At 47.2% G+C, this 21,913-nt stretch overlaps 1 protein-coding gene across 9 annotated transcripts in view; it reads right to left on the bottom strand.

Annotated features, from left to right (window-relative positions):
- The window catches only part of DLG4 (discs large MAGUK scaffold protein 4), a gene marked incomplete at its 5' end in the record, with an annotated part of 129,254 nt that extends 108,590 nt beyond the window's left edge, over positions 1-20,664 (bottom strand). For 4 of the 9 annotated variants that reach the window (XM_081167829.1, XM_081167820.1, XM_081167832.1 and 1 more), the window contains 2 exons: positions 17,633-17,703; positions 20,548-20,664. In XM_081167829.1, coding sequence (XP_081023955.1) covers positions 17,633-17,703; positions 20,548-20,641 — 165 coding nt within the window. Of the gene's footprint in view, positions 1-6,110; positions 6,807-17,632; positions 17,704-20,547 lie in introns of those variants that run through there. The other 5 variants (XM_081167836.1, XM_081167822.1, XM_081167827.1 and 2 more) reach the window with 3 other exon arrangements.
- Positions 20,665-21,913: the final 1,249 nt, after the last annotated feature.

The following is a 21,913-nucleotide window of genomic DNA, read 5'->3' as shown; positions in this document are numbered from 1 at the left end:
ATACACACACACACACACACACACACACACACACACACACAATGACTCATTCCCAATCCAGATTATCAATGGCAAGAGCCACACAGGCATGTTACACACACACACACACACACAAAATGTCACCAACCAACCGGATGCCCTATCCCACCCCCATTTTCTTACAGCTGCTAAAGAACACCACACTCTCACAAATAATCCATGCCTGGAGAGACAGAGAACAAGAAAAAAGGGTGAAGGTAAAGGCAGTGCTATTCTAGGCTATCTAGCAGCTTTCTGGAGTCACATTCCGGATGCCTTGATGAGGACTGATCTGCAAGACTGCCACTTCCCACCACCAACCCCAAGAAATTTTAGCACATACATGGAAAGAGCTCAGTAGAGACAAGCAGATCATATTGGACACCATGAAGAAGGACCCACAAACCATCAGGCCATAATAGTCATGATCCGTTGGGACGCTGTCTCACAAAGACCCCAGAAAAATGAACTGTAACTGCACCTTGCATGGAAAAATGTCCGGATGGATCATGCCCTGTGCTAATTATCTGAAGAAGTGAACATAGGAAGCTGCCTTATTCCAAATCACGCTCTTTGCCCATCCAGGTAGGTATTTTCTGCACTGGCAGCAGCTCTCCAGGGTTTTAGACAAGGGATATCCCCAGTCCTACCTGGATATGCCATTGGAGATTGAGCAGGATCCTTCACAGCACCCCTAGAAGCCTCTTAATGTGTCTATCCCCATCTAGATGGGGAAGAACCAGCAGCCCTCTAGATGTTGCTGGACTGCAACTCCCATCATCCCTGATTATTGCTGTTGTTGGCTGAGGTTTATGGGAACTGGAGTCCAACAATATATGAAGGGCCACAGGTTCCCCTCTTACCCCAATCTACAAGTTACCCTCCAAAGTCTAGGGGAGGTGGAAGGTCCTCCCCCTCAGCCTTATTTGATTCCCTAGCTCTGAAGTTGAAAATATTTAGCCATGGCTATTAGGTGTTTTTGAAACAAACAATTGCCATGGTTAGATACTTTCAAGTCCAATCTCTGTCCAGAGCATTCAAAATAGCCCAGCAAGGATTCCTAGCCCAACACCTAGTCATCTAAAAAAACATACTTTCCATCCTGGTCATTGACAAGTGGTATAATCAAATCCCCCACGTGATTTACCTGAAGCACCTTGGTACTAATGCATCCACCTCCCTAATAAATTAATACCCCTATATTGTGACATTAGATGAGGAATGGGAGACCTGCACCCTTCCAAATGCTGCTTGACTCAATTCCCATCAGCTTCAGCCAAGCATGTTCAGGAATGATGGGAGTTGTAACTCTGGCAACTACACAAATTTCCCCACTCCTGCATCCAAGGCCTTCTAGAAAGGAAAGCTGAACCTGTTCACACTTTTACATCCACCCCAAATGCTCTACCTGGATCAATCAGTCTCCGCCAATATGCATTCAAGACAGATGCAAAAATCATGAAACTCAGTAGCTGGGAAAGGGCCCAAACCCAGTGGTAGAACAGCTGATTTTCATGCAGAAGGCCCCAGGGTTCAATCCCATATGGCATTTCCAGGTACAGGTGAGAAAGGATTCCTGTCTGCAACCTGGAGAGCCACTGTCAGTGTACCATTGGTGATAATAGTCTGACTTAGTATGACGACAGTTTCCTATATTCCTAACCAAGTGACTAGAAAAGATGGCTGATTGCTATCAAACACCTTTGCACTCCTGATTCTAGGCATTTGTCTACATCTAGATGATTCCAAATTGCCATCTTCACAGGCCTCAAGGCAAATTTCTACTCCAGTTGTTAAAATGAAGTGTGGGAGGGGGGACTTTCCTGAAGCCTCTAGAATACACATACAAACTGGGCAGGATCCAGACACCACTGTTAACACACTCTGATATCAATTTAGAGGATAATACAGAGCATCTAATTTACCTGCAGAAGGATCCAAGTTCAATCTCTAAAGGCATCACCAGGTAAGAATCAGAATGTCCTCTGTCTGAAACCCTGGACAGCCACTGCTGCCAGTCTTTGTTGACAATACTGTGCTTTATGGACCATAGAGCTATATAGACTCAACTATTTGGACAATACTGATCTAGATAATCTGAATCAGTATAAGGTAGCTTCCTATGTTCCTAGGAGGGGGACCGGCAAGCCCAGGGTCCGAATGCTGCCCTCTAAGCCTCTGTATGTGGCTCTTGGGACTCTCCTCGGGACACACCCAAGGCTTCATCCCTCACCAGCCTTGCCCTGTCCCCATCTCAAGTGTTTTTGCTTGTCTGAAAAAGACTTTTTGCCCCCTAGAAAGTTACCTATGAGGAGATGTGGCCCTCGGGCAAAAAATGTTTCCCCACATTTGTCCTAGAACTCTGACCAGATTGTCCACAGGAAATGCCTCTAAAAAATTCTCCCCTAGGAAAAAAAGAAAAAAGAAACTACCTGCCTTTAAATCTCCTGACGTCACCTGCTCTTGACACTTTAAGAACTCTTCATGGATCAAAACTATGAATGGGAAGGCAGGCAAGAACACTCCCACACAGCTCACTGTGGGTGGCTTAACTCAACCCAACTTTCTCCCTGGATTCTATTTTTAATACCTGCTGGTCAACTCTGAAGAGTGGGTTTCCAAGCTTAGCCAAGCCCCTGAAGACCCCAAATGACAGACAAATACCATGAAGCCATCAAATGTTGATCAGGCCCTTAGCCTGGAACGTAAGGAAGCAAAAACCAATCTAATAAACCTCAGGGGACCTTCTCTCCCACCCCTCCTCAACACATTCATCACCCCTCCACATGCACTTAACCAGCAAAGAATCCAAGGCCAGTCCTTAGAAGATCTGATAAGAGTAGAGATGGATGAAGCCTCAGGAAGTAAAGCCCCAGCCAATCACTCCCAGTGCCCACATCCATTATTAATGGACCATTGTCAATTTATGGAAAGTGGGGGGAGGCTATTTTCAGTGGAAGTCCAATTCCCCCTCCCCCAGAAAACCTATTGTTCACTCTTGCCAGTGACTTCTAAAATTTATTATAATTTTATTACTTATACCCCGCCCATCTGACTGGGCCAGGGCCTCCTGCTGCTATGCTGAGAGCCCTCCCTCTCCACAATCAACAGACTCCCCCTCCCCAAAACCATTTTTAAAAAATAAAGCACTCTATTCTTATGCCTCACAGTGTTCAGACACACTTACAGATGTGTTGTGTGTCTGCACAAATTAATGTAGATATACCCTCACATTCAGGGCTAAGAAATAACTTACAGTCTCTGTAGAATTGATTTCCCCAACCCAACACCCTCCAGATCTTGGGACTGCAACTCCCATCAACCCCAGTCAGTACTGGTTAGGGCTGATGGGAGTTGTAGTCCCAACATCTGGAGGGCATCCGATTGGGAAAAGCTGCCCCAGATTGTGTCTCCCCTCCTCACACACCCAACCCTATTAACGCCATTCCCCACCCACTCCACTGCCTGCTTTACATTCCGCAGCAAAATCAATCTAGACACCCATCATACAGAGCCCCCTACCCTGATTTTCAGTTATGCGGCCTAGAGACACTTCTCAAATAGACCATATCACTTTCCCCACTACCAAGAAAATTTGTTGGGGGGTTTTGTGGGGGGGGGGGAGAACCCCAGACATTCTCTCATCTTCCTATTTGCACTTACACCTTTCAACCACCACCACCCCAAATTCCTCTTCCGCCTGGAAGCGGACAGCCACTGCAGTTTCTACTACTGGTTCCTATCAGACACTCGAACCACTCAACCTCTCTCTCTTCTAGCACTCCACCCTCCTCACTCACACCCCAAAATCAGCATTCATGTACAGTTGGAGTGTGGTATTTAGCGCAAGCAGTGTGTGTGTGTGTGTGTGTGTGTGTGTGTGTGTGTGTGTGACGGGCAGAACGAAATGGCTCCTTTTGGTGCTATTTCTGTCTCTCTCCCCCTCCCCCCACTCACACTTATATACACCCCGGGTGATGCGCTCTCAACACCCCACTCTTTTTTCAAAAAAAAACCCCAATAAGCCAGCTACACTTTAAGCCACCTCAGCCAAAAGCAACACCTGTTCACTGTGTACCCCTGGAGCCTGGCCACCCCCACCCCACAGACTCATTCACTCTCCCCCCACCCACCCACATCAATGCCTTATTTTATAATTAAATGTTCACCCCGCCCTGACTAATCAGGACTGAATCATTCCATTCTCCAAAGGCCTGATGGGATCTTGGATTGCTCTGCGTTTCCATGGAGGGCAGAAAACCCAATGCGGAATGCTTTCCTTTTCTTCTTTTTTTGTTAAGAAAGGTTTCTTGATCTTGCTTTGACAAGACACTGCATTCCACAGCTTCCCCCCCCCACCCTCCCTCTTAGGTGGTGCATTCTTATGCTTCCTCCATCTGCTGTTCTCTGAAGTAACATGAGTTTGCTAAGAGACAAATACTTTCGGATGAGCATCAGAAGATGTCAGACTTCTATCCTTCCCTCACTCCCCAACACTGCTCTCCCTCCTGCTGCCCATTTTGGCACATGCAGGCCTTCTTCTCTTGCCCCCACCCCACTGGCAACCTCCATCACACACCTGTGGGAAACCCTTTTATTCCAACAGCCAAGAGCAGGGGCAGCTCTCAATCCTAGTCCAGTGGAGAAAGGGAGAGTTCAGTTCCCAATACCCACTCAGAACCAGGCCCTGAATGAGGCCTGGAAATCTCAATGACCACCACCACCACTACCCACCCACCCACAGCACCAGGAAAAGAAGTCAGGGAAGGGAGGTAGAGGGACTAGGAAAGCAAGGCCAGAAACTGCTGAGCACCAAGGTCCATGGAGAGCACTAAGGAAATGGATGGGTCCCCTTGCTACCTTATATAGGACTCAAGTGGGTCTCAGACTGGACAGAGAAGCACCTACTCCTCAATTCTCAATACTGTAGCTATTGACAAGTTTTCCCAAGACCAGTAGCCCAAATCTAGAATTCCCAGCACCCCGACACACACACACACACACACACCATTTCAACAATCGAAAGTCTCCTAGTTATTAAAACAATCACCACCCAACCTTTCCAGGCACACAGATATATAACGCAGTGCTATGAGTTGTCTTGGGGAAGGACCCCAACCTCCCTCACACACACCAAATGAAACTGCATAGCAAAAGCATCTCTCTCTCTCTTACACACACACACACACACACACACACACACACACACACACACACACACTTTTATGGCAAAGCCCTAGAGCCCCCAGCTAAAACAGAGAGGGACCTCAACCCTTGACCTGTACTTCACCACTAACCCTAATCTTAGAACCATTCCAGCCCTAAGACATTTCAAAGTGGAATTGGGAACGGGTCCATTCCACCCCCTCCGCACACACAAACCTCCCAGCAACCTCTGGAGCTGTACAATGTGTGTGTGTGCATGCACAAACATGCACACACCTGCACCCAATGTCAGCCTAGTAGTGTGTTGTGTTCCCAGTGCTCCGCCACCGTCACCATCATGGGCACGTTCCTTTAGCTGCAAGCTCTTTAAGACACAAGCCTTGTGGCATCCACTTTCAGCACCACGGAGAGCACCAAAGATTCAGCACCAGGGCCAGCATCCTCACATTCCAGCAGTAAAGATGCCACCTTTTGCCTCTGCAACACCCCATTTCTCTCCCTCCTGCCTCTTTATAGGGACGATTCCACCTCCCCAATCTCACCACCACTACCCCACATCACCCTATAGAGCCTTATCCCACGCAGCCATCGGCTCCATGGAAACTGCTCATGGGAGAGACAGAAGGCTTCTGGAGACCTCCTCCCACCACTTCAAGCAATGGAGGAGTCTCTTCCATTGCTTACCACAACCATCATAACCACCCCTATTGCCAGCGACCACCTTGGCACCCAGTAGCATTGCCAAGCTGTTCCATGCCACCCATCAGCAACTGCCCCTGCTCCGTCGCTTGACACACAGACAAATACACATGGCTTTCTAGAGCTCTCTTACCCCCCCTCCCCTTCCCACCCTTTGCAGAGGTGAGCAAACTACCCCACAGTTAACAAGAAGCACAAAATATACCCCCTCCAGAGGCAAATCTTACCTTGGTAGTGACTATGCACAAGCAGTCCATCCCTTTCTTGACTCAAGCACCTAGCTGGGAAAGGTCTGTAGAACATCAGATATTCCGGGGCTCAGGGTTACCGCTTGCCCCCCCCTCAACTATGGTTCTTGGGTAGCTCACCCTGACTGATGAGGGGTACCAGGGGTGTTACGTCCCACCCGCCCCTGAGCTACGCTTTGGTGTATCCTAGGGGTGCCAAAGCTGGCATCTGGGTGGTGTGTGTGTGTGTGTGTGTGTGTTAGGGTGGGGGGATGCCAGTTGGGAGTATGCGAGAGATGAAAGGCAGCGTGTGTGAAAGGAGAGGCGAGAGATCCAAAAGGAAGGGGGGGGAGAGAGAGCTTACAGTGGGGGGGGGGGAGAGTGACAGAATGTAAGGAAGGAAGGGGAGGGTGGAAAAAGGAAGGAGGCTCTGCCTGTTCTCAGAGAAACAGAGTCCTTTGCTCCCTTCGCTCAAGATGGGCAGCTGGAAAGAGGTGCAGAGGTGGAAAAGAAGGTGGAGGGGTGGGAAAAGAGGGGAGGAAGAGAGATAGAGAGAAGGGGGGAAGAAGGGGGAAATGGGGGGAAGGCCAGGAGCAGGGGGGGTCCCGCTAAGATGTAGGGGCTGAATTGGCGAGAGGAAGAGCCCTCTTGCTGCTCCCCATCAGAGGGAGGGGAGAGGGACCTGGAATATGGAGCAGTGAGAGAGGGGGGCACAAAGAAAAAGGGGGGAGGGAGAGGAGGTTAACCTTTTGAGTGCCAGAACGGATCCAGCCCAGCAAGGGAGGTGGGCGGTGTGTGGAGGCAGCAACGTCACCGGGAGTTAACTCTCCCAGCGCCAGAGAGGCTGAAGGTAGTAGAATGAGAGGCTGGCGGGAGGGAGATTGAATTTCAATTGTGGGTGAAAGTGAAAGGCACAGACAGCCACTTCCCAGCACCAAAGTCCAGAAAGGATCAGGAAGGGAGAGATCAGGAACTTTTGTGGGGTGGGTGTGTTTGTATGTGTGTGTGAGAGACTGCAGGTGTATATTTTTGTCATATGAGCCCACCCAGTATGGGTCATGCATGTAACTGGCAGAAAGTGGTGGTGACAAAGTGGGATCCAAAAGGTGTTGGGAGACCCTGGGAACCCAGTGCTTATGCACAAGCGTTGAGTGTGATATTTCAGGGCAGGGTATTGATCCTCATCTAATTTGGGAAGATTTTTCTTCCTTTGTATAATGGTTGGGAGGGAGAAGATAATCACAAGTATATGTATATGTGAGTGTGTGTGACACACACACAGTCTCACTCACACACACACTTGAGACCAATTTAATTTTACACCTAACAGGAAATATCTCATATAAAATGGTGGGGGGCTGCCTGGGAGCCAAGAGAGGGGGTAAAAAAAGAAAAATAATGCCACCCCCACAAATCTGACCTTTACACACACAGGATCTCCAGGAATTCATTAACATTATCTCCCTCAAACCTCTGAAAAACAACAACCCCAAAACAGACTGTAACAGGTTAAATTTGGAGTTGAAGACAGGAGGGCTAAAAAGAAAAGATCAGATCCAACTGCCAGGAAAATATATGCCCATGAAAAGAGAGATAGAAATATATGGTCAAACGGATGTTGGGGTGGGAGGGAGGAGAGTTTTAAAAACTGCAGCTAAAATGCCTTGATCACAGAAGTGAGGGGGAGGCAGAAAATAGAAGATCTGCTGGAAATGGAGAGAGAGAGAATATCAGGGAGTATGTGCCAGTAGATATACATAGGTATAGATGCATGAGACAGACAGACAGACAGAAAATGGGAAATATTGTGTGTGTGTGCTTTTATATGTGTGCCTATGTGTGTACATAGAATAATAATAATTAATAATAATAATAATAATAATAATAATAATATATTTGATTTCTTACTCACCCTTCACCATAAGGTCTCAGTGTGGGTTTCAGCTATCTTGAAATACAATACGAAAAGCAATTTAAAACAGGAAGAAAGGAAGCTGCTTCATAATGAGTCAGACCATTTGATCCATCTAGCTCAGTACTGTCTACACTGACTGGCAGTAGCTCTAAGGGTTTCAGTCTCTGGGTCTCTCCTAGCCCTATTTGGAGTTGCAGTCAGGGATTGAACCTAAGACATTCTGCATGCCAAACAAACGCTCTACCACTATGGTCCTTCCCAAATTACAGTCACAAGAATAGGGTAGGTCCTAAATATATCATTCTTGGGTGGCAATGGTCAGGATAAAGAGGTAAGTTTTCACCATATGAGGAGAAACCTGGCGTGAAGGTTGCAGGTGCACCTCTGTAGGGAAGGAATTCCACAACTTAGGGACTGATTGTCCCTCAGTGGTGGAGCATCTGCTTTGCATGCAGGAGGTCCTAGGTTCAATCCGCAATGGCATCTCAAGGGGGGCTGGGGAAAAACCCTGCCTGAAGAACCGCTGCCAGACAGTATAGACAATACTGGGCTAGACAGATTTACGGCCCAGCTCAGAATAAGGTACAGCTTCCCATGATCCTAACTTAGGGGTTGTCCCAGAGAACCACCACCCCAAAGCTCTGATGCCAGAGGAACTACCAAGAGCTGATCATTCTCTGCTGATCTTAACACCTGAGAGGGTCTGTGGGAAAAGAAGAGGAGTCCTTTCAGCTATTTGAGGCCCTAAGTCCTATTTGGCAGCCTATACTCTTCTTTTCGGTTCTTATAGGTGGCCCACCACCCCACAGTGGCTTTCAGGCCCTTCCCAAATGTCCCACATGTTATTAAAATTTATCTTTTCAGGTGAACACTTCCAACAGGAACCCTGAAACAGTCACTGATTTGACTTCAGCCCTTCCCACTTACTGCAAGACAAAGCAAGTACAAGGCCAGCCAGATTAGAGACACCATGAGCAGCAGATGAGGGGGCCGAAATTTGAGGAGCACTTGCTTTGGCCCTGCAAGCTGTCTTGGGAGACAAGACATTCTGACTGTGCTTTTGAGGAGGCAAGCTTGAGAGACTCTTCAGCTGCTAGGCATTATGTCTCGCATTCTAGGAAGGGTTTTTTAATTTCTCTAAGGCAGGCGGAGCAAGAGATCCAACCCAAGAGGTTCCCCTACACAAGCAGTGAGTTGTACCCCATCTTAATTCATAGGAGGGACACCAAGATGCCTCCCTTCCCCATTACAGCCAGGATACTTTTATTAGCATTCTTCCATAACAGGTGTTTGGCTGACCTTCATATATACCAGGGATGGGAACCTTTGACCCTCCAGATGTTGCTGGACTGATGGGAGTGGGGACTCCAACAGCTTCTGCAAAGCCAAAGGTTCCTCATTCTGGAGCTAAACACAGAATGAACCCTTCTAGATTGCCTGAACTACTGTTAATATTATAAAGCCTCACATGGTTCAGGGCCCCAATCCCCTTAGGGACCACCTTTCCCCACATGAACCTACCTGATCACCAGAGGCCCTTCTTGCCCTGCCCCCTCCAAGAGAGGCACAGAATTTGGCAGCATGAGAGCAGGCATTCTCAGTGGTGGCTCCCTGATTGTGGAGTGCTCTCCCCAGAGCGTTGGATGCACCTAATTCCATCAATATCAGCCATTGAGCACCAGTCAAAGACATTCCTGTTTCCCCATGCATTTGGCTCAGTTGGGGGTCACGGTATGATGATCCCCACACCTTTATTTGTGTTCATCTTTCAGCAGGATGGGGTAGGATTTATCACTTTCTTTGTTACAACAGGATGAGCACGTTCCACCAATTAATGGTATTTTATCTTAGTGATGTACTTTAAGTTTTGTATCATGCAGGTTTTTATAACTGTAAGTAGCTTTGAGACAGTTTAGTAGTAAATGACAAATAAATGCAATAATGATAATGATAATCCAGCTTGCCAAATCAGACAGTCTGGCACTGAAATTCATCATCATCATCATCTAACGAAATAATAGCAGTGATATTATTATTATGCAGGCTCCTAAGACCAGACAGTCTGCAGGATGCCAGGTTAGCAAAGGCTGCCCTAGGACTTCATAGCCAGTGCTTGAAGTCTGCAGCATTCCCTTGCTACATATGGAAAGGTAGACTGCCCCAGCACACTGAGGAACCCTCTGGAACCCTCCAAGAATTTTCTGGCACCTTGCCCTCCAGCCAGCTTTAGCCCACACTAAACTGCTTCGGCTCTTGGGAGGGAGAGAATCTGTTCCTAGAAAAAGGACTTCCTTCCTGTCACATTGAAACTGGCGGCTGCTGCTCCTTCCTCTTATCCTCTCTCCGTCTCAGCAGACAGGATAAACAAACTCTGTGAAGTCACTCTCACAGTCATTTACACCAGCAACTAAAATTATGAAGTTGTGGGGAGGGGGGGTGAATAATCTCTCTTCTGGAGCGAGGTTCAGTTGGGGAAGGAGATGAGAGAGGGCTTATGAGATCATGAGCACTGAGAGGAAATTGACAAAGCAGGACAAGGGGGTGCAGAGACAAATAAAAATCATGGCCCACAAAAACCACGTCATCCTCAGAAACTAACAGAGAGAACATAAGAAGAGCTTTGTTGGATCAGGTGAAAAGGCCTACCCGGGCCAGCCTCGAGCTTCCAACAGGTGCCCTAATGGGAAGCCCTCAAGCAGAACACAAGGGCAACAGGGTCCTTATACCTGCTGTGGCTCTAAAAGCAACTGGTGTTCAGTGCTAGACTGCCCTTGGCCATGGAAGTTCCATATAAAGCTATCTCATGCCATCAGGCATCTCATTTAGCACACTTCCAAAGTCTTTTTAAAGTGATGGTAGAGGAAACTGAATCTGAGGCCTTCTGTGAGCAAATAATGTATTTTGTCACCAAGCTGAAGCCCCTTCCAACAGCCAATGGTGGATCTCTCCATCTCCATAAATCTGTCTTACCCTTAAGCTACTGACCACCACTCCATGGCAGAGAGTTCAATTCCACACTACTGTCAATCAATTGCAGAGGATAAGCTAGGGCAGGGATGTCCAACTGGTCTAATGGTCGATTGTGGGACCCTGATCGCCCCCCCCCCAAACAAAAGCTCGACAACTTTGGCTGATCCTCCCCCCAAAAAAGCTTAACAACGCTGGTCAATACAGTGGGTCACTGCCAGTTTTTTTATAGATCATAGTCTCTTGGAAGCTGGACGAGCCTGAGCTACAGTATTATTGGAGGGGGCACCTACCCATATCATTAATAATTGTATTAATTTCAGTCATCTCCCTCTGATGCCGACATTTCCTTGGCCCAGCCAACTGTCCCCCTCTCTGCTAGTTTTTAGCAGCCAAGAGATGATTACTGAGGGGTTATGCTGAAGGTATAGAGAATGGATCTTTTATCCCCTTCCAGTGGAACTAGCGTATAAGATTGCTCTGCACAAAGTCCCAAACACTTGAGCTTGCTCCAACCTGCTGATCATTTCAGTTGACCTTTTCAGCAGGTCTGGCGCCAGCTGTCAACCATGTCAGGCATTTGACAAGGGGCCCAGAGTCTCAACAGAGCCCCTCACTTGCCTGACCAGGTTCCGCTGCCATTCACTGCTAAACAGACCTCAGAGGCTTTTCAGCAACAGGAAATGGTCCCACTTTGGAACAGGAGCCAAACTTGAGTCCCATCTGTGCTAGCTTTCCTCCATTTTTAAGTCACTCAAAAATATTATTAATGAACTTATGTAATGCCCTGGCCCACAGATCTATAAAATTTACTACTTTCATATATCTATAGTTCAAGCAGGATTATAAATATATTAAATCTGTGGATTTAACAGATGTATGGGGCAAGGGATTGCATTTTGGGTATTGTAAGATGGCAAGTGGTCACCATGGCTGGGAGCAGAGTTTAGCTCCCACTCAAAAGTGGTGGTGCCCATCCATCAATGAAGTGAATCCAGAAGCCCAGTGGAGGGGCAGTGAATGTTGCCAACGCAGCCACCACCAAAGCAGCAGCAGCAGCAGCAGAAGCAGAAGCAGCAGCAGAGAAAGCATGTGGTGGCTGTGGCAGAGCTGAGCCAAGATCTGCTTAGCTCATCAGCACTGTGCCAAGGGCAGCTCTAGTTCTGGTGTTTGCCCTGCTTCTCTGCACCTTTCCCTGCTTTATGCTAGCCATTTTGAGATGAGACAAGCAGAACTGTACCCGGGATTCAAAGTGTGGCTGCCCTATAGATTTGTATAAAACCCATGAGGAAACAGGCTAGCCTTATCTTCTGTCCCTTTCTTAACCTACCCTTGAACAGGAGGGTCATTGGTGAGAAACAGAGAGAAGGCAGATCTAAATTCCAGGCCTTCCAGGATCTGCCCCTCTTTGAGCAACTGCATCTGTGCAGAAAAGCACACTTTCATGCCCCACAAGCCATGCTCTGCCCTTCCCCCACTGGGACTGCTCATTCTCCTTTACTCAGTCCCTATATATGCTTCCCCATCTTCTTAGCAAGGACCATGCTTGTAACATCAATAAATAATCATTCTCAGCATTTATACATAGATTTATGAGTGTTCAAACATTGCTTTAACATGTAATGCATCAGAAATCCTTATAAAGGCAGGTCCCTATTATTCTTCCCAAAGCCATGCAGTTAATCAAGAGAGCCAGTTTGGTGCAGTGGTTAGAGGTATTGGATTAGAACCTGGGAGACTAGAGTTCGAATCCCTACATAGCCTTGAAACTCACTGCATGGCCTTGGGCCAGTCATAGTCTCTCAAGCTAACCTACAGTGCAGGGTTGTTGTGAAGATAAAACAGGGAGTACCGTAAGTGAACAATGTATGCCACCTTCAACTCCTTTGAGGACACATGGAATTTAAACGTGTTGAATAATAAAATAAAAGAATTGCACTTCAAAGGACACACTCCAACCAGGCAAAAACACATGGAAAATGGCCCATAAGGGGCATTGTCTGGGGACAGACAAAGGGCCATATAGAGAGTTTTAGAGGGCTGCTTCCAGACCCCATTCCTGTTATAATTCACCCCATTCAGCAGCTGCTCCACTGCAACATTTTGAACCAGCTGTAAGCTTCTGGACATTCTTCAAAGGCAACCATACGCAAAGCCCATGGTAGTCATTCAAATGAGTTTTAATACAGACATGGCCAGATCTGACACATCTAGGAAAAGGTGTAGTTAGTACATCAGCCCTGGTCATGCAGAGACTCTCAGTCACTGCAGAAACTGGGGTCTCCAGGAGTGAACCTCACCTCATAAATTCTACTTGTTTCTGTTTCACATCCTTATCCTGCCACTCTGCCCTGGTTCCTCATGAACTGCTTCTATATCCATCCCTGCCCTGTCAACCTCCATTTGACTATTTTGGTGCTGGGGGGGAAAGAAACCTGAGCTTGAACCAACTAAGTTATGCTCATAATAGGCCCATTGAAATCAATGGACTTAAGTTAGTCACATTCATTCATTTCAATGGGACTGCTCTGAGAACAACTAATGTTGGATAGAACCCTGTCGCTGTAGAGGCCCTGATCTAGACAGGTCTCCACTCCATAGTGGGGTGAAGGTGGGAGAAGAGAAAGGGAGCATAAGAAGAGTACTGCAGCAGCAGCTGAATCAAGCCAAAGACCCACCTAGTCCAGCATCTTGTTCTCATAGTGGCCAACTAGATGCCCCAATGAGAAACCCACAAGCAAGACATCTCCAGTGTGTGACAAACAGAACAGAGGTGTTGGTGAAGAAGTATTCCCCCCCCCTCTCTCTCACATGCATGCGCGCACGCACACACACACTTAACCTGTGGAACTCACTGCTACAGGAAGCTGTAACAGGCAGCAGCAAGAGAAATAGATAATCATAGAATAGTTGGAAGGGACCCATAGGCCATCTAGTCCAACGGCCTGCAATCTCAGCTAAAGCATCCATGACAGATGGCCATTCAATCTCTGTTTAAAAACCTCCAAGGAAGGAGAGTCCACCACCCCTCGTGGGGGTCTGTTCCACTGCTGAACAGCTCTTACTGTCAGAAAGTTTTTCCGAATGTTTAGTTGGAATCTCCTTTCTTGCATCTTGAAGCCATTGGTTTGAGTCCTACCCTCCAGAGCAGGAGAAAACAAGCTTGCTCCCTCCTCTATGTGACAGTCCTTCAGATATTTGAAGATGGCTATCATATATACTCTCACTCTCCTCTTTTCCAGTCTAAACATACCCAGCTCCTCCAAGTGCTCCTTATAAGGTTTAATTTCCATACCCTTGATCATCTTGGTTGCCCTCCTCTGCACACATTCCAACTTGTCAACATCCTTCTTAAATTGTGGTGCCCAGAATTGGACCCAGTACTCCATGTGTGGTCTGACTAAGTCAGAATAGAGTGGTACTATTACTTCCCTTGATCTGGACACTATACTTCTGTTTACGCAGCCTAGAACACCATTAGCTCTTTTTTTGCTGCTGAATCACACTGTGGACTCATGTTAAGCCTGTGGTCCACCAAGACCCCTAGATCCTTTTCACATGTACTGCTAGTAAGCCAGGTGTCCCCCATCCTATATTTGTGCATCTGTTCCTCCTGCCTAAGTGCAGAATCTTACATTTGTCCCTACTGAAATTCATTTTGTTAGCTACCGCCCAGTTCTCCAATCTGTTAAGGTCATTTTGAATTCTGATTCTGTCTTCTGCGGCACTAGCTACCCCTCCCAGTTTGGTGTCACCTACAAATCTGATGAGCATCCCCTCAATTCCTTCATCCAAGTCATTTATAAAAACACTGAACAACAACAGGCCCAGGACAAAACCCTACAGCACCCCACTTGTCACTTTTTCCAGGATGATGAGGAACCATTAATGAGTATAGCATCTAGATCAAGGGAAGTAATAGTGCCACTGTATTCTGCTCTGGTCAGACCTCACCTGGAGTACTGTGTCCACTTCTGGGCACCACAGTTCAAGAAGGACACTGACCAACTGGAACGTGTCCAGAGGAGGGCAACCAAAATGGTCAAAGGCCTGGAAACGATGCCTTATGAGGAACGGCTAAGGGAGCTGGGCATGTTTAGCCTGGAGAAGAGGAGGTTAAGGGGTGATATGATAGCCATGTTCAAATATATAAAAGGATGTCACATAGAGGAGGGAGAAAGGTTGTTTTCTGCTGCTCCAGAGAAGCGGACACGGAGCAATGGATCCAAACTACAAGAAAGAAGATTCCACCTAAACATTAGGAAGACCTTCCTGACAGTAAGAGCTGTTTGACAGTGGAATTTGCTGCCAAGGAGTGTGGTGGAGTCTCCTACTTTGGAGGTCTTTAAGCAGAGGCTTGACAACCATATGTCAGGAGTGCTCTGATGGTGTTTCCTGCTTGGCAGGGGGTTGGACTCGATGGCCCTTGTGGTCTCTTCCAACTCTATGATTCTATGATTCTATGAGTACTCTTTTGGGTAATGACACAGATGAGAAGGTTGTGGAGGTTACTACAGGTTGTGAAGTCCAGGACAAACTAAGTGAGGAACATGTCACTGACAAAGTAGGTAAAGGGACCCCTGACCATTAGGTCCAGTCGTGGACGACTCTGGGATTGCGGTGCTCATCTCGCTTTACTGGCCAAGGGAGCCAGCGTACAGCTTCTGGGTCATGTGGCCAGCATGACTAAGCCGCTTCTGGCAAACCAGAGCAGCGCACAGAAACGCCGTTTACCTTCCCACCGGAGCGGTACCTATTTATCTACTTGCACTTTTGACGTGCTTTCGAACTGCTAGGTTGGCAGGAGCTGGGACCAAACAACGGGAGCTCACCCCATCACAGGGATTCGAACCGCTGACCTTCTGATCGGCAAGCCCTAGGCTTTGTGGTTTAACCCACAGTGCCACCCGCGTCAGTACTGAAGCTCAAAGCCAATGAATCCATGTCTCCATCGTTTCAGGGCATGGGAAGGCACCTGTGGCCTCTAATTGGCTGGATTCATAGAAGCAGATCCACCAGGGTGTGGGTGTGAGAGAGAGAGAGACCACAGTTCTTTTCTCCGCTTCTCCTCCGTGTCTATTTCCCTTCTTCCATTCTCCCAGAAGAGAAACAGTGAGATTAATTAACCAGAAGTTCACTCAATTAGAAAGAACATCCCCCAACAGTCCCTTAGAGTGCTCCCTCCAACCTATCCGATCCGAACAGTCTGTACTGCTCTGCATACAACCTCAAGGAGTCTGGACGGTTTAATCTTCAACTTCCTGTTGCCATATCTCTTGCTTAAATCATATATAAAGCTGCCTTATATTGTTGGAACGGCACCAGGATCTTAACCACACTAGCCCAGATCCATTCCCAATGGTGATACGGAAGACTGAATTTGGGATCCCCACTCGTGCAAGAGCTGGGTTACACCACACAGCCACAGCTCTTCCCCAAAAACATTTAGCTGTGTTCTGCCTCTCCCTGGCACCCATTTCCCAGTATTCATGTCCTCAAGGGAGAGAAACCTTCAGAAAAGGGCTTGAAATGAAAAGGGCTCTTGGGACTTCAGGTGTACAGTGGTACCTCAGGTTACATATGCTTCAGGTTACATACGCTTCAGGTTACAGACTCCGCTAACCCAGAAATATTACCTCGGGTTAAGAACTTTGCTTCAGGATGAGAACAGAAATCGTGCTCCGGCGGCGCGGCGGCAGCAGGAGGCCCCATTAGCTAAAGTGTTGCTTCGGGTTAAGAACAGTTAAGAACAGGTTAAGAACGGACCTCTGGAACGAATTAAGTACTTAACCCGAGGTACCAGTGTAGAAAGATACTGCTTTGATGGCCCCAGGAGGGCCCCAAGGTCTGGTCTAAAGGCACATGATGCCATCACCTTGCTGAAGTTAAGCAAGTCTAAGTCAGAACAGTACTTGAATTGGTGACTGCCTAGGAACCACATGTATGTCGCCTTGGGTTTCATGTCAAAAGAAATAAGAGAGATATAAATGTAAAGAAATTTCTAAATTAAATAAATAAGATGATGTTAACTAGCTAGCTAGCAATCCACTCAGGGACCACAGAATCACTTCAAATTTACATTGGATTTCCCCCCCCCCATTGGTGCACAATAAGAACATTAGAAAAGCTGGATCAGGCCAAAGCAGGCCCATCTAGTCCAGCATCCTGTTCTCACAGTGGCCAGCCAGATGCCTGCGAGAAACCCACTAACAGGATCCAAGCATGAGCCTTCTCCCCTCCTGCGATTTCCAGCAACTGGCATACAAAAGCACTGCTGCCTTGGACTGTGGAGGCAAAGCATAACTATTGTGGCTAGTAGCCATTATTTATTTTTAGGATGATGATGATGATGATTATATACTGCCCTTCATCAAAAGATATCAGGGCTCCTCACAAGATAAAAATACAAATAAGTAGCTAAAACAAAAGCGACAAACAATAGCCCTATCCTCCTCCATGAACTTATCTAATCCTCTTTTGAAGACATTCAATTTGGTGGCTATCACAGCCTCCTGTGGCAGCAAATTCTGTAATTCTACTGAGGCACACAATCCAAGGTTGGAGGAGTTGGACTCAGGAGTACTAAGAAAGCAAACAGCTATAGGAAGAGGAAGGAAATCACTGATAAAAGAGCACCTACCTTAGGCCGAGACCTCCGTGAAGTTGTGGGGCGAGTGTCTGAAATGGTCACTTCATAAAACTCCTGGATATCTAAACCAAGAGCATGGATGGAAAGTCAAATAATTTTTAAGATTAGATAAAGGGGGGGGGGAATCCCCAATATTTCTTTTTCTTCTTTTGTCTGAAAAATAAAAGCCACTATCTGGGAGGCACATTTTCACAAAACAGGCCTTGGAGGAGCCTCCTCTGCAAATAACATCCTCCTGCAAGGTAGGCCAAGGGGAGCAGCTGGCCACACAGGTGTGGGAAGAAAAGGACTTAGGACTCCCCAGGTGCACACCAAGCGCCTTACAGCTGAGCTCCTAGATGCTTCCGGGCATCCCATCCCCACCTCCCTTCAGCCCAGCTCAGAAGTAATTATGAAACTCAGATTAAAGCCTATATTTAGACCCACGAGCTGAGCCAAACCCCTCCCTGGCTGGCTGGCTGAGTCTCTGCAGGTGCAGCTCTGGCATCAGGAGCAGGAGGAGGAGGAGGAGGAAGATAAGGAGGCTACTGCCTCCTAGCATTAGGTAGACTGACAGGGCTCTTGGGCCCTGAAGCAAGGGTGAGAGATGAGAGGGCTGAGTGGCTGGGGGAAAGTAGCCCCCAAACCCATACACCTGGGCACCCTCCATGCTGAAAGCTCAGCAAGGCTCACCACAAGCTTCATCTTCCGCCTCCTCCCTCCCCTTCAAAGCTTAGGCTTTGCCTAATTCCCCTCTGATTCCCTAATTCCCAATGAAGAAGAAAGTCTTCCCTAACTTTGGCCAACCTCTTCCCCCCACAATTCCCCTTCTAAACCCCAGCCAACCAACAAGCTCCTCTCACTTTTAAGCTTCACCCACCTCTCCCCCCCCCATTGCTTCATTGCTTTAAGACCCTCCTCAATTTATCAAGTTCAGATAAGCAACTGCCCCAGCTAGACCCTCTTCCCTTTCCTCAGGGAATTATGCTTCATAGACCCCAGCCTGGAGCTTTCTAGATGTTTTGGACTACAGTGGTACCTCGGGTTACATATGCTTCAGGTTACATACGCTTCAGGTTAAAGACTCCGCTAACCCAGAAATAGTGCTTCAGGTTAAGAACTTTGCTTCAGGATGAGAACAGAAATTGTGCTCCGCTGGCGTGGCGGCAGCAGGAGGCCCCATTAGCTAAAGTGGTGCTTCAGGTTAAGAACAGTTTCAGGTTAAGAACGGACCTCCGGAACGAATTAAGTACTTAACCCGAGGTACCACTGTACTATCAGCTGGGGCTGATGGGTGTTGTAGTCCAAAGCATCTAGAAGGCTCTAAGTTGGCGAAGGCTCAGGTACCCATTTCAAAAAGTATTTGTACCCCGTGATAAAGCTAACCACACATTGTTGGCTATTTGAACCCGTGTGCAACCCGCCCACCTGCAAAACAAATTAAACACAGTTGCTTCATTTCCCCCCTTGGCCTTCTGCATTTTTAGCTCCTCTAAACAGTGTTTTGAAATCTTGGAAAATTACAGGACTTGAGATCCCTGCTCAAAAATAACTTAAGATCTTTTAATCTAAAAATATATTCAAGAACTGTTTTTCAAAAACTTCTCTCCTGGGAAACGGCGGTCACTGGAAATTTTAGTGGGAATTCTCCCTGCCCTGCCCCCTCCAATATGCAATGTCTGCTTGCCCATTTACACCACTATTTAGGAGAGGGATGCACCTCAGTGGCAGAGCCTCTGCAGAAGATCCTAGGTCCAATCCTTGGTGGCATCTGCACATAGAACTGGGAGACATTCCCTGTCTGAAACCCTGGGGAGCTGCTGCCAGTCAGTGTAGAGAATATTGAGCCACATGGACCAATAGTCTCAGCATAAGGCAGCTTCCTCTTCTTTCTGCCTCTCCAAGAAGCTTTCAGGTTCTTTTTCGCTTCCTGCACACTTTCTCAGTAGCCCTCCTTCACAACGCCACACTTCATTGGCTTCTGAACCTAGTTCCCTAGCTTATCTATACATATGGGGCAGGCAGAGCTTATTAACATCAAGGCCTCAGGCTGCATCAACAGAAGTCTAGGGTCCAGATCAAGGGAAGTCATAGTCACACTCTATTCTGTCTTGGGCAGACCACACCTGGAGTACTGTGTCCAGTTCTGGGCACCACAATTTAAGACGGATATTTACAAGCTGGAGTGTGGGCAGAGGAGGGTGACAAAGATGATCAAGGGTCTGGAAACCAAGTTGTATGAAGAATGGTTGAGGGAACTGGGTATGTTTAGCCTGGTAAAGAGGAGACTGGGAGGAGATATGTTAGCATCTTCAAATATCTCAAGGGCTGTCACATGGAAGATGAGGGATAGGACCCAAACCAGTAGATTTAAGTTACAAGAAAGGAGATTCCAACTAAATATCAGGAATAAATTTCTGATGGTAATAACTGCTTGACAGTGGAACAGACTCCCTCGGGAGGTGGTGGACTCTCCTTCACTGGAGGTTTTTAAGCAGAAGCTGGGTGGCCGCCTGTCTTGTATGATCTCGTAGAGATTCCTGCATTGCAAAGAGTTGGACTAGATGACCCTTGGGGTCCCTCTTCCAACTCTACAATTCTTTTGTTAATCAAGATGAGTGTGGCTCTGAGCACATTCAGAGTGCATTCCCTGCCCTGCACCTCATACTCCACATTTGGGAGTTGGGCTGTTAGGAGGGAAATGACTCATGCATTGACTTTCAGAAACTAAACTACTTTTTCCCAACCTGAAGCCCTCTAGCTGTTTTGGACTACAACATCTGGTGGGCCCCAGGCTTGGGAAAGCTGGACTGAGTACTGCATGTAAGCCCTGCCCCTTGCCCCTTAGGCTCCTCCTCAATTTCTTCAAGCAGCACCCTGGCTTGCTCCCCCCATCAGTCCTGGTGTCAGCTACCTCCCATACGCACCCAGGAGAGCCTGAAACAGTTCGCTTTGGAAAATCCCAAGGAGTTTTTCTGCCTTGTGTCGGAAATTCTGGTCCAGCAACAATGACTCTTCCATGAGGCGCAGGGCCGCCGTCGTGTCTGGAACAGAGGAGAAGAGAAAGAGGGAAGGGGGTTCAACACTAGTCCCATACCCACAAACAAACGCACATAAAAGGGAAGATTTGGTTTCCCCCCTCACTTGGAGAGGAGGAGGTAATGAGGCAACAGGACAGGGGCCCTGGGGTTAACCCCCCACTCTAGAAAGGGAAGATGCCATTTTTTTCATCCCCGGCCTCAGTTTGCTCAGCTGTAAAATGGACATCCGTGCTATGGCCTGTCTCAAGTGCAGGCATTTAGGTAGGTAGGTAGGTAGATAATTGTTGTGCATACCCAGTAATTCTATTTTATTTATTTAACAGAATTTGTTTGCCAATTAATTGTAAAAACCTCTAAGTAGTTTATATAAAATATACATTAAAATTATTGCTAAAAACTAGTTGACCTCCCCCCCCCCCAAAAAAGTGATAAAATCACCAGTTAACAATATACAGTATAGAAGAAACTTACATCTAAAAATATTAACTTGACCAGTCTGGATTGGCTTGCCTATGCAGAAGTGTTTTTAGCAGGCACCAAACACAATACCGTAAGGTGCCTGCCTAGAAAGAACATAAGAAGAGTCCTGCTGAATCAGGCCAATGGTTCATCTAGTCTAGCATCCTGTCCTCACACAGGTGCCTCTGGGAAGCCTGCAAACAGAACCCAAGTGCAGCAGCAATGCTCTCCCCACCTGCAGTTCCTACCAACTGGTGTTCTGAAAGCATGTTGCCTCTGACAGTGGAGGGAGACTGCAGCCATCATGGCTAATAGCCGTTGATAGTGTAGCCTTATTGGACTTTACTAATTGGTAGGGTGAGCATTGCTCCCGGACGGGAGGAAGGAAGTCAAATGACACCGAGGGTTGGTTCAGAGAAAGAGTTTATTCTGCTCTCTGGATAGCAGAAGGCACTTGTGTGGTCAGCTCACAGCAAGTCCAAAGAAATGAGAAATTTCATGCAGTATATATATCCTCCAGACACCCTCTCCCCCCTTCCCCAGGAATTCAAGCACATCAGCTTATACACATAAGTTGACATCCATGACCATAAACAGTTATTCCTGTTCCGGTGCTCTTGACGTGCCAAGTTCTTGACATGCCAAATTCTCCATGAATTTGTCTAAACTTCTTTTAATACTATTCAAGTTCGTGGCCATCACTGCTTCCTGTGAGAGTAAGTCCCATAGTTTCAACAAGGCACTATGTGAAGAAGTACTTTTTTAATCTGTCCTGAATCTCCCAACATTCAGC

The sequence above is a fragment of the Podarcis bocagei genome (assembly GCF_964188305.1).
Source record: "Podarcis bocagei genome assembly, chromosome: 13".
In the NCBI taxonomy this organism is placed as follows: Eukaryota; Metazoa; Chordata; class Lepidosauria; order Squamata; family Lacertidae; genus Podarcis; species Podarcis bocagei.
The sequence above is the reverse complement of the archived record's forward strand: the minus strand, read 5'-3'. Positions and strand labels throughout refer to the sequence as shown.